At 42.8% G+C, this 15,353-nt stretch overlaps 1 protein-coding gene across 1 annotated transcript; it reads right to left on the reverse strand.

Annotated features, from left to right (window-relative positions):
* Positions 1-704: 704 nt before the first annotated feature.
* LOC120839196 (potassium channel subfamily K member 4) lies at positions 705-1,154 on the reverse strand. The gene has a single exon (XM_040209462.3). It carries the CDS (start codon positions 1,152-1,154, stop codon positions 705-707), a length of 450 nt encoding a protein of 149 aa, XP_040065396.2.
* Between the last annotated feature and the right edge of the window lie 14,199 nt (positions 1,155-15,353).

Here is a 15,353-nt window from a genome sequence, read left to right on the forward strand (position 1 = left end):
CTTCTGCTTTCGGCGTGACTTCGAAGATAAACGAAGTAGTTAAGTTACCGTGATCAGGGTTACAGTTTGGGTAACTAAATCGCTTCCTAAATTGCAATAAAGAGTCTAAAGAGTGTATAGCTACTCGGTTACAATTGTGGAGTGATTTGTAATTTAATTGGAGTACGGTTTACTTTGTCACGAATGAGATACGTGCACAATACAATATCAATTCACTGTTGTTTTTTTTGTTTTGTTTTTTTTGTTGCTATTTTTTACAAATGGTATGAGTTGATACCTAATTGTCGATGCGTCGAACTCTGCCACGCGCGGAGTGGCGAATCCAAACGAAACCGGTTTTTAGCGACCGATATCTCTGCCGCGTTGAAAACTGCAGTGGTAGGCAATAGCAGGCACGCACCTCGATGTCGTGGGAGATTTTCAGAGCGTCTGTATAACCTTTGTACGAGTGATAGATTTGAAACAAATTAGTGACATTAGGAACCTCGCGAAAGCCTCGCGATGGCAGCGCGACGTTTGGCAAGGAACAAAGCTTCTTCAAAACGCCAAAAAAAAAATAAAAAATAAAAAAAAAAGCCCCAAACGTCGGTCACCGCTCTTTGTCACTTCGAGGCCTTAGAGCTCTTCCTATCAGCTATCACTCGATATTTTGTTACTGGGTCACATATGAGCACAGGTAACCACGTGACTCTACCTTCTTTCCATTAGTGACCCGCCCACTCACCGATGGTGGTGATGACGGTGAGCGAGTAGAGGAAGGCCCCTGAGAAGGACCACTGCTGCCCGGTGCCGATCTCCTTGCCGTCATATCCGTCCTTGACGGCCGCGATGAGGCGGCCCTGGAAGTCCAGGATCTCGGAGGACACGGCGGCTGTCCAGTTCTCGCGGTACAGTACGTTGAACCGGTCCGTGATCTCCCAGAGCCGGCGCACGGTCTGCTCCCGCATGAGGATCACCTGGCTCGCCTTCTCCACCTCGTACGGGGCCTCGAGGGCGCGGAACGCGAAGGCGCCCAGGATGCTGTAGCCCACGACCAGGGCGCACAGCCCGACGTGCGAGAACAGGAAGGCCGTGAACCGGCGGCAGCACGTCTTGCACTTGTTCTCGGGCGGCAGCGACGCGTGGCGACGTCGCGAGGACCGCTTGCGCTCCATGCGAGCCCGCGCGCCGGCCGCTCGCTCAGGGCGCCCATGCCCGCCGCGCCACCATCGCTGCCCGAGCTGCCGACGACGATGCTCCTCCTCGCGGGACGCCGGCGCCGCAGCGCCCCTCTGCGCAGGCGCGGGGCTCCGACGTCGCCCCCTCGGCGGCCCGACGCTTAAAATACGGCAGGGCCCGGAGTTCAGACGTCAGCGTGGGCACCGGCCGACGCCGTCGACGCCGCTGCCGCCGCAGCGCCGGGTCCCTCACTACCACTGCCCTGACACCGCGCCAAAAGAAACAGGACGAAAAACTGGCCGCTGTCCGGCCGGCAGAACAACCGCCGAGGGGACCCGAGAAAAGAGCCCGGCGTTTCGTTTATTTCTGGGGGGAAAGTGTTTGGCGGCGAGATGAAATCTCAAGGTTCCTCGGAGCTGGCTCGCTCCGATGACCGGCCACGTGGCAGAGAGAGAGTGACGCTGACGGTCACCTGCTCTCTCAGTGGTCTAGCGAAGGGGATACGTAGGAATAATAACCACCGGTGCTCGCCAGGAAGACGTCAGAGGTTACTTCGCGTCACTCCATTAAATACAAACACTAAAACCTTAATCACAGTGCTCGTTCATCACAAGAGAGAGATGGTGTTCGCTTCAGACCAGGGGCGTAGCCAGGGGGAGGGGGGGGGGGGGGGGGGGGGGCGTATGAGGCTTCAGCCTCTTCCCCCCCCCCCCCCCCCCCCCAAAAAAAAAAGAAGAAATCCAGCCGACCTTATAAATTAATATACACATGCATTTTGACCCCCATACCAGTCTCCTCAGCCCTCCCCCCCCCCCCCCCCTCCCCCCCCCCCCCCCCCGAAAAAAATTCCTGGCTACGTCACTACTTCGGACATAATGACAAAATTATCCGCGTAGACACGCTTCAAGCACGTTCCAAGCACGTAGGAGATGTCATGTGTATGGCTCGAACGTCTCTAGAGACTAGAGGCAGTCCTTTGTATGACCAATGTGACGGGGGAGCCGTCGCACGAGCAAGAAATCTGCCTCAGCTGCAGAATGCCTTTTGTAGGATGTACATTTTGAGTGATGCCGCGCGGCTTAAAACATTCGTTCACCCTGGACTTTACCCCACAGCATTTGGGAAAGCCAATCCTTCCAATCTGCGACGGGCGCTTGGCGAATGAAGTCACAAAAAATACGTTAAAACTAAAAAAAAAAAAAAAACATGAAAGACGTTTATTAATTTTTGTAATGTGAAATTAGTGCGCAGCTCTTGAGGAGGGCGAGGGGAGGGTAAAGAGGGGATGGTAGTTACTTATTTATTTCTTTATTTATTTATTTTACCCTCAGGGCCAGGGGCATTACAGAGGGGAGTGGTAGAAATAAACAAAAGGAACAACATGGAACAACAGTAGAACAATACTTAGATAATAGGGAAAACATGGTTACTAACACTTATACGAAACAGAGCACAATCAACAATTGATGCAAGTCATGAAGGTAACTGATTCCATTCTTTTGTGACTCTCGGAATAAAGGAGTTAAAATATTTATTGTAGCGGCAAGATGGAACGCCTACTTTGTGCTGGAGATCTAGACGAGCTGAAAGGAATGATGGTGGGGTGAATAGCTGATTTCTGAGAACCGGGTTCTGGTGGAATATTTTGTGAAAAAGACAAACGCTAGTAACTCTGCGGCGATGTGCGAGGCTGGGTACAAGTAAAATGTCCTTCATTGATGTCACGCTTACGGTCCGGTTATAATTAGCCAAAATAAAACGTGCGGATTGATTCTGAACGGATTCGATTGAGTCAGTAAGGTAGGTACTACCGGGATCCCAGATGGAGGCTGCATATCCAAGCTTAGAGCGTACTAATGTCTTATAAAGAAATAGTTTTAAGGAAGGGGCCAGGAAAAATTACGTTTAAGATAACCAAGCATGCGGATAGCGTTATTAATCACGTAAGTTACATGCAGGTTCCAGGAAAGATCGGAGCAAAGTATCACACCCAGATATTTGTAAGAGTCTACAAGTTCTATTGGTGTGTTATTAAGATTATAATAGCAGTAAAGGTAGCTTTACGGGTTATGCGCATTAGCTTACATTTTTTCATGTTGAGTTCAATTGACCAAAGCTCGCACCATAGAAAGATAGAATCCAAATCACGCTGGGTGGTTTCATTTGAAATCGAACACGCTTGTCGGGGTGGATATTTCGATTTTCTTAAAAAAATATATATGTAATTGCCCCATTTCTGTAAAGAACAAAACCGCTTTTCAATATTGTTTTTAAAAATATATTTCGCTTCAAAAAAAATTATTGATGGGAGCAGGGTGAAAATCTGTTTTTTACTCCGTGACTTTTCTACCCAGTTCTGTACGCTGATATGAATACGGGAAGCATAGAAAACTCACAGTAATTTTTTGTGATCTTTTATGTTATTTTGACTATTTTTTAGTTCAAAACTAAATAATTTTGTATTTCTGTTTATCGAGGTAAAAAATACCAAACATCGTCTTTTTGACAATCCGGTGACATCTTCAAAGCCTTGTAACTCATGAGTTATTAAATTTGTCGCTTACCAAATACTATGCGGGTGTAGCCCTCTACATGGGCTATCGACGGGCATAAATTTATTTTATTTTATTTTCACTGCATTTTTTATATAGAATTTGAAATATCGTCGAAAATGAAATTAACCGATATTTTGAACCCACTTTATCGAAAAAGGCCATTTTTTTATTTTGTTCAATTTTTTTTTAATTATTGCTGCGGATCTTAACTTTCAATTCGCTTGATGCGATTTCCCCCTTTTTTGTTGTATCTTCTCTAGAGGTGATCGAAATCGCACTCACGTGACAATACGGTGACAACTTCAGAGCCTTGTAACTCATGAGTTATTATATTTGTCGCTTACCAAATACTATGCGGGTGTAGTCCTATACATGGGATATCGATGGGCATAAGTTTAGTTTATTTTGTTTTCACGGAATTTTTTTATACAAAATTTGAAATATAGAAGAAAATGAAATTAGCCGATATTTTGAACCCACTTTATCAAAAAAGACCATTTTTCATTTCGTTCAATTTTTTTATTATTGCTGCCGATCATATGAACTTTCAATTGGCTTGATGCGATTTCCCTTTTTTTTTTTTGTTGTAACTCCTCTAGAAGTGATCGAAATCGCTCCCACGTTCTCAGAACGGCCAAACGCAGTTTCCGCAGGTCGGCTTCGCTGCAAAGACTGTACTGCTTATTTTTGTGTTCAAATGCACCGGGTAAATTCATTTTGATTGAAAACACTCGTGCTTGGCTACATATTGTATTTTCTTAATGTTTTAATGATGGAAACTGACATTCCTTGGTTTGATAGCGGTGCAGCGGATGTTCCATTATCCGACGTCTAAAGCCAGGGCACAAAGGGTGGAGAAAACGGAACGAGCTATTCATGTAGCCAGACCGGGGTCATATATCTGTTTGTGCAATACACACCTTGTAAGGCACGTACATCAAGCCCGGCCCTTCTCCGTTACACCCCGGAAGCATCCGGCATGGGCGCCAATCCATGAGGTGTCTTGTCTTGTCGCGTGCGATCAAATAACCATTTAATTGCCTGCATCTTCATTGTCAGAGTGTATATAAAAAATATGTAATATCACATGACCCCTCCCTTAGAAGAAAAAGCAGTTTGCAGAAAAAAGTGAGCAGTTTGCAGAAAAAAAGTGAGGAAAACGGACTGACTTTACATGAAGCGAAGACAATTTTTTACAGAACACAAACACAAATTGGCGATAAATAGTAACTTTTATTAATTAACGCGAAAGCAGTCACTTGATATCTCTGTAGACTTTTAGTTTCTCCACTTTGTCGCACAGAGCTTAATTCAAAGATTGTACAGCCTTCAGGAATATGAAAAAGCGATTTGACGATTTTTATTTTAGGTGACTTCGGTAGATTTGCTTTGGCTAGGCACACATTGCTTTGGTTTTGGAGAAAGGTTTGTTTTATTTTCTCCTTCAAAATAAAGCGCGTCTGGCCAAGGCGGACTTGGCACCGCCGCATAAACAGCATCGGCGAATGTGTCTTTCATATTGCCGGAGACTGTACATCTCGTACTAATCTCACCTTAGGTTCCTGGCCTGGCTCGCGAACTGTGCACCACACATGTGAGGAGCCAGGCACGTAGCCAGGATTTTGTTTCGGGGGGGGGGGGGGGGGGGGGGGGGGGGGGCGCTTATGACAGAATGCTGTATGAGGGGGAGGGAGCAGAGGAGGTCCCAGCAAAATGGAAGATTTCGGGTGGGGGCCGGGCCCCATGCCCTCACCCCTGGCTACGTGCCTGTGAGGATCGTAATCCTGTGCGAGGACCTACTGAGGCCCATTCTTCTTTTTTGTGCTTCCGGGGAATATCGATTTCTTTCTCAGGTAAGTCGAAAAGCTGAACGCTTCTTGTCATTGTTTTAATTTTTTTTTTTACGAAGTCCTTTGACGTCCGCATCAAGGAGCCGTCCTGCGAACGAAAATTGTGTACTGTGGCGAGGTGCTTCAAGGCTTACAACCTGTGTGTAACACAAACAGATATATGACCCCGGTCTTGCTACATGAAGAGCTCGTTCAGTTTTCTCCACCCTTTGTACTTCGGCTTTAGACATCGGATAATGGTACATCCGCTGCACCGCTAACGATCGGACTAAGGAATGTCAGTTGCCATCATTACAAAATTAAGAAAATACAATATGTAGCCAAGCACGAGTGTTCTCAATCGAAATGAATTCACCCGCTGCATTTGAACACGCAAATAAGCAGCATATTCTTTGCAGCGAAGCCGACCTGCGGAAACTGCGTTGGTCGCCCTGAGAACGCGGGAGCGATTTCGATCACTTCTTGAGAAGATACAACAAAAAAGGGGGGAAGTCGCATCAAGCCAATTGAAAGGTCATATGACCTGTAGCAATAATAAAAAAAAAATTGAACGAAATAAAAAATGGCTCTTTTCGATGAAGTGAATTCAAAATATCAGTTAATTTCATTTTCGACTATATTTCAACTTTTATATACAAAAGTCCGTAAAATAAAATAAAATAAACTTATACCCGTCGATAGCCCATGTATAGGGCTACACCCGCATAGTACAGGGTGTCACAAAAGAAAATTTACACGGTCTTTTTTACCGCAAAAATAAACTAAACATCGCCGAACGCACATTCTCCGCCCAAAGATAGCGCTAGAGGTCACAACCAGATGCCAAAGTTTCAGCCCGATCCGATAACTTAATCAAAAGTTATGAGTGATTTTCTGAAAATGTCAATGGGAAAATGGCGGCCGACGGAGTTTTCAAACACATGGGGCTCTATGGCACCAGAAACCGAAAACGGGCAAAAATGGGCTCCATTTTCCCATTGAAATTTTCAGAAAATCACTTATAACTTTTGATTAAGTTATCGGATCGGGTTGAAACTTTGGCATCTGGTTGTGACCTCTAGCTCTACCTTTGGGCGAAGAATGAGCGTTCGGCGATGCCTAGTTTATTTTTGCGGTAAAAAAGACCGTGTAAATTTTCTTTTGTGACACCCTGTACTTGGTAAGCGACAAATGTAATAACTGATGAGTTACACGGCTCTGAATATGTCACCAGATTGTCACGTGGGAGCGATTTCGATCACTTCTAGAGAAGATACAACAAAAAAAGGGGGAAATCGCATCAAGCCAATTGAAAGTTCATATGCTGGGCAGCAATAATAAAAAATTGAACTAAATAAAAAATTTCCTTTTTCGATAAACTGGGTTCAAAATATCGGTTAATTTCATTTTCGAGGATATTTAAAATTTCATATAAAAAATTCAGTGAAAATAAAATAAAATAATCTTATGCCCGTCGATAGCCCATGTATAGGGCTACATCCGCATACCAGTTGGTAGGCGACAAATATAATAACTCATGAGTTACAAGGCTCTGAAGATATTACCGAATTGTCACAGAGACAATGTGTCTCATTTTTTGCCTCAATAAACAAAAACACAAAAATATTTTCCTTTGAACTTAAAAATAGCCGAAATAACATACAAGATCACAAAAAATTTCTGTGAGTTTTGTATGCTTTCCGTATTCATACCAGCGCAAAGACTGGGTAGAAAAATCATGGAGTAAAACAGATTTTCACCCTGCTCCATTCAATATTTTTTTGTGAAGCGAAATATTTTTTTTTAATTTTTAAAAGCGGTTTTGTTCTTTCCATAAATAAGGCAATTGCATATATTTTTTCAAAATTAAATCGAAAGACGCACTTCGACAAGCGTGTTCGATTTCAAATGAAACCACCCTCTGCAATTGTTGGGAATCGGAGCCCCTAGATAATCATTCGGTAGACAGCGCAGTCGTCGGCAAATAATCTTTTCGAGGAAGAGACAACACTGGGCAGATCGTTAATGTAATTGAGAAAAAGTGACGGACCTAGGACTGACCCTTGTGGTACTCCAGGAGAGACAGTTGTGGGGGCAGTGTTAACACCATTGCAGGTTACAAATTGCGAACGATCCGTTAAGAATGCCACCAGCCAATGAAATACGTTAGAATCGATGTTAAGTTTGCCTAATTTTCGGAGTAGAAGTTTATGATATACCTTAGCGAACGCTTTCGAAAAATCAAGAAAAATGCAGTCCACCTGGGATCCCTGGTCGAGAGCAACATGAAAATCATAAGTAATGCAGAGTGGCTGTGTTTCACAAGAAAACATTTTTCTAAACCCATGTTGAGCTGAGGAAAAGAATGAGTTGGGTTCAAGAAAATTAACGAGTTGCGTGTGTATGATGTGCTTGAAAACTTTACATGGAATGTTAGTTAGTGGGATAGGTCTGTAATTGAAGGGGGAGTGCTTGTCACCAGCCTTGTGCAGAGGAATAACTCTTCCATTTCTCCAGTCATGAGGTAAAACTCCGGTGTCGAGTGACTGTTGAAATATCTTCGCAAGTATAAGAGAGGAGTACTGATTAGTTGCTTTGAGGAAGTTAGAGTTGATTGCATCTGTGCCTGTAGCTGAAGATAACTTAAGGTCATTTATATTTTTTAAACGCCATCGGGATTAATGATGACATGATCCATAAATGAGAGTATTTACACGATACGTCGGATCAGTGTTGCTGAAGGGGTTGGAAAAAGACTTAATGAACACTTCGTTAAAAATCGAGGCACAATGAGATTCGTCAATCTGAGCGTTGTCTGCCGTTTTAAGTGAAATCACAGATGGCCTATCGCGACAGCTCATAACATGCCAAATTGCCGAGGATTATTTTGGAGCATAGATGGTAATACCTGGTTAAAAAACTTGAACTTCGCATCTCTTATCGCATTCTTTTAACGTTCAGCAGCATCATCATATTTCTGCCAGCGAACTGGACAGAGTATACCTTTCGCGGCTCTGAATAGGAGTTTCTTTTTGTTAGAAAGTCTGAGGAGCACTCTGTTGAACCAAGGTGCACTAGCATTAACAATAATAGTTTTCAAAGGTATGTACTTTTCAGTAAGTGTGCTAATCATTTCTTTAAAGAGTGTGCAGTTGGTCTCAACAGAGCGCTCCAAAAACTTTGCAAGATATAGGTCTAAAAAGTACACAAATCACCCCTAATAGCATCAAAATTCGCCTTGCTGTAGTCGCAAATCACCTTTTTCTGATTACTGGCACAACTGGAAAGAATAGTCGGTGAAAAATGTAGCAATGAATGATCACTAAGGCCAGGAAGATAAGAAATTGCACCAATCAGACTAAGTACAGTAGTTAAAATAAGATCTAAAATGTTTGACGTAGCAGCCGTTATTCTTGTTGGCGTGTCGACTAACTGAGACAAATAAAATCCGGATACAACAACAAAAAAGTTGGCGCACTCAAGCGAAAAAAGATCGGGGTATAAACCCGAGCCCCACACAATGTTTGCGAAGATAAAATCACCTAATAACAGTAGTGGTGTATTAGGAGAACGTGTTACAACTGTATTTAACACATCATGCTGTTTATCAGCGATGTCAGCTGAGCACGCCGGTGGGCTATAACAGCATCCTAGAATTAGCCTTTGATGCTGAATGGTAACACAAACAAAAAATATTTCAAGAGGACTGTTAATATCTATGATAAATGAAGAGATGCAGTCCCTAACGCGGATTAACACGCCACCTCCGCTTCGTTGCTCCCTATCGTGTCGATATGTATTAAAGTGTTTTTGACCAAGAAATAGCTCTGTGTCCCTTATCTTTGCCGAAAGCCATGTCTCGGTCAACACAACAATGCCAGCGTCACAAGTATCGATCAGAGAACATAATTCGTCGCGCTTTTTTATTAAGCTTCGTATGTTAGTAAAGAGGACGGACACGATACGTAAAGCGTCATGATGACCACTACCCCTCGCTGACCGCTAATCAGATCTAGGTGTACCCTCCGGTGTCCAAACGCGACGCTCTGCAACAATGGAGGCATGCGGTGGAGCTAGTTCCGGGATGCGGCCCAGTTCGTGATCATAGATAAAGCATTTATCGTTCAGAAGCAGTTTGTTATGGTTAAGCTTGAAAGCGGAACCTTGAGATTTTCCAAATTCAATTAGGTTTCTCTGCGCCAAACTTGTCGCAAACGGAAAATCCTCGCCAACACTTATATTAACAAGTTTATGTTTAGCCCTTGATTGTAGCAGTTGTTCCTTTGTCTTAGAAAAAAGCAAGTGGAGCACTTTTTTTTAAATTTTCAGCGGGGAAACTGAGTTTGTATGTAGAATGTAGATCACGTGACGTGAGGTGACGCATACATTTTTTCGCCATATTTAGCGGGGAACCTTAATTGGTGCATAGGTCGTGACGTAAATTTTTCGGCTAAATTTATCGGGAAAACTGTTTTCATGACGTCAAATTTTCGTCTATATTTAGCGGGAAACTGTTTTCGTGACGTCAGTTTTTCCGCTAACTTTTGCGAGAAACTGTTTCCGTTGCCAGGGAACAGGATACTCATATAGCTGGAAGTCTTTAGTAGTTTTTACTGGTTTTAAATTTGCACCGACATTGAGTGCACTGAACGCAGTAACTTAATGCAACTTTTCTTTTCTCGAATTTCGCTTTATCTTAAAGTTATAGGCAAATCAAAATTACAAACACAAGCAAAAAATAACCTCCTTTATGACGTCCTTGGTTGCTTGAGTGGCCGTGAACCAGAGGACGGGTAGTGAGCTCAGAGAGCGGTCACGGCTGCTGCACTCCGTTTCGACGGCTTGAGAGGGCGCCACTAAAGCGTGTTCTGGCTAGTCTGCATGAAGCGGGCAGCCAGGGCGGCTCGCATTTCATTTGCAGCGCGAGTAAATACTAATTCGGCATGACACTTCATTGGCCACAAACGTCAGCAAACATGAGGTAAAGATCAGTTCAGAGCGGGAGCCACTTCGCGCTGCCATCCCGCCAAAATGCTAAACCGCAAGCCGAAGCTGCTCGCCGAAGGCCTTGGGAACGCTCGGAACCGGTCGGATCCTCCAGTTGATACGACCGCAGCGCCGCCGCGTACATCCGGGACCTTTCTACGCTCGCCGTTCTTTGGCGCGTGATCCCACTACACCTTTTTAGTATGCGCCGCCTTTTCCACCGCTTGGTGGCGGGTATGTCGACGGGTCATTTCTTGTTTCCGTACTTTCTAAACTGCATTTCTTTCTTTTATGATCTAAAATAGTGAACAAAAACTACTTTTATAAATAATTGAAACGGTTCGTGCTATTTATATTTTGTATTTCGAATAAAAAGAAGCTTTTAGCGGCTCTGATTAGCAGTAAAGCCAGGACCAAAAACGTCACATATCGCGCGCTTTCGGCACCGCGGGTCGCCCACGTAGGTGGAGGAGGTTTCCGCGTCGTCCGGTTAAAATATGACGCACTGATACTTAGTTACTCTCTCCGTGCCCGCTGGCTCGCCCGAACCCCGAGGGACGTACAAACCGCAAAAAAGGTAGACGCTTCAATATTATTGCAGGGCCCCTTTAATAACGCTTTCGCATTAAAAGAAAAGAAAAAGAAAATACTACCTGCATTGCGATACGGACCATTACGTTTCACGAGTTTCAGAGCACAGGCTTTTTTTTTTTTTTTTCTTTCTAGGTCGAAAGATATTTTTTGCCTCGACATTCGGCGAAAATCCCTTCACCTATTGCAGCGATTCTCTCCGGTGCCGTGCAGGAAAGTGTGCAGACGCACCCGTTTTCATAGAGTGCCTCATTCAGGAGGTACTGCGCATAACCGTGGGGGTAGAAGAAACAAACAACACGGTATATACAGCAGGGCGGTGTCTTGAGTGTGAGATACCCGAGCGCTTATTTCCACGAAGGTTGGCGGCGGGCTGTGGCAGATGGCAGCCACTCGATGGCAGAGGGTGCGTTCCAGCCCGAAGTACCGATGCTGCCCGCCGTAAAGAACGAGGCGAGAAATGACGAGAGTGCGTATTGGCGAGCGAGTGGATGACCGCTGCGGCAAGAAACACGCGCGCCGGGAGCACGCCGTGCGTGAGGTATTCGCCGCGGAGTCGAGAACGAGAAAAAAAAAACAAAAAAACTTGGAAACGAGCTGCACCGAGTGTGTTGATGAGCTGTAAGCTCTGTTCAGATACGATCATGCACGCGTTTCCGGACGTTTTTTTTTTTTTTTTTTGTATTTTGTTATTTTTTATATGCTACTGCTCAACATATGTAGAGAACGTAATCAGAAAAAGATTTTACGAAAAGCATAATATTTCAAAAGAAAGAAAACAAAACAAATCATTTGGGTGTGCCAGAAAGGGATATTCGATTTGTGAAGTTTTCGTTTATGTCATATTTATGTTCATGCAAACTAAAAGCATTAAAAATATATAATATATTTTTAACTTGTAATATATTATAAGACCTATTGAGTGATATATGCATAGAATTGGGGAGGTCATATATTTCGTGTCAAAAATGCGCAAACATTGCTCCTTTGACGTTATGTCACTAGATTTCTGAGCCGTGATCTACAAAAATTAAATAGCTATATCATTAACATTTATGGCTTGTATTTGTATTAAAGCATTCTTTGAAATTATATACAAATCATTGCTTTATGTCAAAGATTGAAATTTTTATGTCGCTTCAAACTTGTTCCAAATTACAAAGAGGCAAATCTACAGAATCAGCTTTATTACTTCAAAAAGAAATTATATTTCAAATATTGAATGGAAACTTTTAAAACTTGGTCGTTTTATTGATTTTAGTAAAGCTTTTGACCGCCTTAATCACGAAACCTTGCTTGCAAAACTGAATAAATATGGTGTTCACGGCACACCATTTATGTTGTGAAAATCATATCTGTACAGTCGCCGCCACCAGTGTGTAAATATTGACGGTCACCAATCTTCGTTTTCGAACATTGTATAAGGTGTTCCGCAGAGAAGCACCCTTCGAGCTTTATTATTTAATGTTTACATAAATGACATTGTTAATATTGATGATCAAACTTAGTTTATAATTTGTGCGGACAATAGCAGCTCATTTCTTACTGGTGACGATGCTGATATCCTTATTAGGATGGCAAATACAGTTTTAAACAAATTTTTTCTTTGGTCAGAAGCAAATGGATTAAAAGTAAACACATTAAAGTCAAAAGTTTTTTTTTTCTTTCAGACCAGTAAATAAGTTAATAACTATATGTTGTCCCCTAAAACTCGGAGCGACGGAAATTGAATTTGTCCCTCAACACAAAACACTAGGTGTATATTTTTCTGAGGGTATGTCATGAAACTTTCATATAATTTATTTAATCAAAAAAGTTGTTCCAGGTAGTTGGTGTGATCGCCAGGTGCCGCAATTTCTTACCAACCAATCTTAAACTGAAGATATATTACGCCTCGTTTAAGTTCCCCTTAAACTACTCTTATTTGGTTTGGGGAACCACTACTAAAACAAACTTACTTAAAATTTGTTTGATTCAAAAAAAAATTTGCGTTATATTACTTACGTCCCGTATAATTACTCTTCAGAACCCTTATTTTTTAAATATAGAGTAATTCGCATTGAAAACATGTATAAATAACGTTTAGTTTATTCCATTCTTTTTTCACCTAAAACATTTATAGACTTCTCGTATAGTATTTCCGAAGTAACAAGGCATGAATGTATTATCAGTACTCGTCACCCGGAGAGATGGATAGTTCCCCCGAAGCCATACAAATCATAATTTACAATACCTTCATTACAACCTCCCGACAGTTCTAAATGAATGGGCTTATAATAATGGCGATGTATTTGCACTTTCAAAAACTGATCTACGGGAGCATTTCATCTGTTGTACTACTCGTTTTTTGTAGAATGTGTAACGGCACCTTTTCGTTGTTATAAACGATACTCCTTTGCTGTATTTTTTTGTATATCTTAAGATAGCGACTCCTTTGTTACTTACTTATTTTATTTTATTTCGTATGAAGTGTAAACAGACGTATCGACGCTGTTGTCTCTGGAACAGGATCTCAGACCCCATAAAGATGCTATTAGCAGCTTTTTGTCTCCAGTCTCTGGAGAAAAAACTATATTGAAATTGAAAAAGTTAGGAAATTTCGAGGGCAAAAAACAAAACAAAAACATAATTGATTTTTCTGAAATTTATAGTGATCGTTCTCCACCATACGCTTGTTTTTATTCATAAAAAAAACACGTTGCATCATTTTGTTCCCTTCAAAGTTACAGCGCTGCAAAGTGTACCTTCCACGCCGGCATTTTTACCCAATACCACAGACGAGATTATCTTTTGATTCCGTGTATTTTAGGACTAGATATATTTTTGTGCTGTTTCCGGGTATTGGTCTAAAGTTCAAGTATTGTACTTTAATACAACACACTCGTTTCTCGTCCATTTCATTAATTTAACCAATAATCCTGTTTTGCCCTTTAAAATGACAAGTTCGATGAGCTTTAGCTCAACTATTTCCACAAAAGCGGAACAAAAACTTGTAATTGCTACTACAACATTTTTAAAGAAAGCAGTATAAAAGTAGGTACAGTGGTGAAAATTATACACGAATATTTATACCTATATTCGTGATGAAGTGCGAATGTTTGAGCCAGCTAGCCTGTTATACTGCTATTGATGACGGTTGTACGTCCGGCTGCCACAGGTCGACTTCATTGGCACTTTCAGCAAGACGTCGGTTAAGATTAAAAATATTTGAGACTATTTGTTGTAGTCAAATGAAGAAAATGAAATTTAAAACAAAAGTAAAACTAATAATAATAATGAGTAAAATATCGAGCGTACTAATTGCCCGCGTTGGCAGGAGGCTGTATGGAGAAGTCCGTTGTTTGCCCCTCTTTAAACCAGACTGACGAATTTCTCTAAGCACTCACATAGATTGCAATAATTGCAACGAGTGCGAGGTAATCGGCCGACTCCTAATATGGCAAATGGGGAGCGCACGAACTGACTGACGCTGTCTCACAGCCACAGCCTTCCGGGAGGAGAATCGGAGAGCCCTTGTGGAGCAAGTTCAACTGCGGCTCTCTGACTGATTGTCTCAGTTGAGGTACGTGGAAGCGAGCTCTTCTTGAAACAGCAAACAAAACTAGGCCTGAATTTATCCCGGCAAGACAGTCGATAATTACGTTGTCCGTGTATTTGGAGGATGGCGTTCTACCGATGCGGAAGCTGTTTTCTTGCCATGAATCGTTCGACGTGACAGATCGGAAAGCAAAGCGAAACCGCTAAGGCTTAAAGACCCACACGACCATCCCTGAAACCAATTTTAGAGTCACGGGGTTTGAACGGCGTCTGTTGTAACACTGTTTCCACGAGCACGCAGTTTGCAGAGATACAGGCTATCACTTTGACTCGCTAGCGGCACCGGCATCAGTATCAAATTGCCGCGAGCCCTAAAAGCGACGTGCGCCACACTAACGGCACCAACCTAATCAGCGCGAGATCAGAAAGGCGGCGGCTCAGACAGAAAGGAAACCCCACAGGCCGGCGGTGGCCCCCCTGGTGAACCTAAAGTGGGGCATGGACCGCATAGCGCAGCCAGTTATCGCCTGTTTTCTCCTTGTGCTCTTTTCTTTTCGGAGGAACTGATTGCCACGTGCTTAGATCTTACTCGTATAGTTGTTCCATAGAAAAGATAACGCATTATATTTCCTTCCTTCCCTCTCCCGCCCTTCTTTCGGGACGTTGCGCCATTAGACAAGACAACACGTGCGCTGCG

Source organism: Ixodes scapularis, unplaced genomic scaffold (genome assembly GCF_016920785.2).
Source record: "Ixodes scapularis isolate PalLabHiFi unplaced genomic scaffold, ASM1692078v2 PGA_scaffold1__304_contigs__length_218370807, whole genome shotgun sequence".
Taxonomy (NCBI): domain Eukaryota; kingdom Metazoa; phylum Arthropoda; class Arachnida; order Ixodida; family Ixodidae; genus Ixodes; species Ixodes scapularis.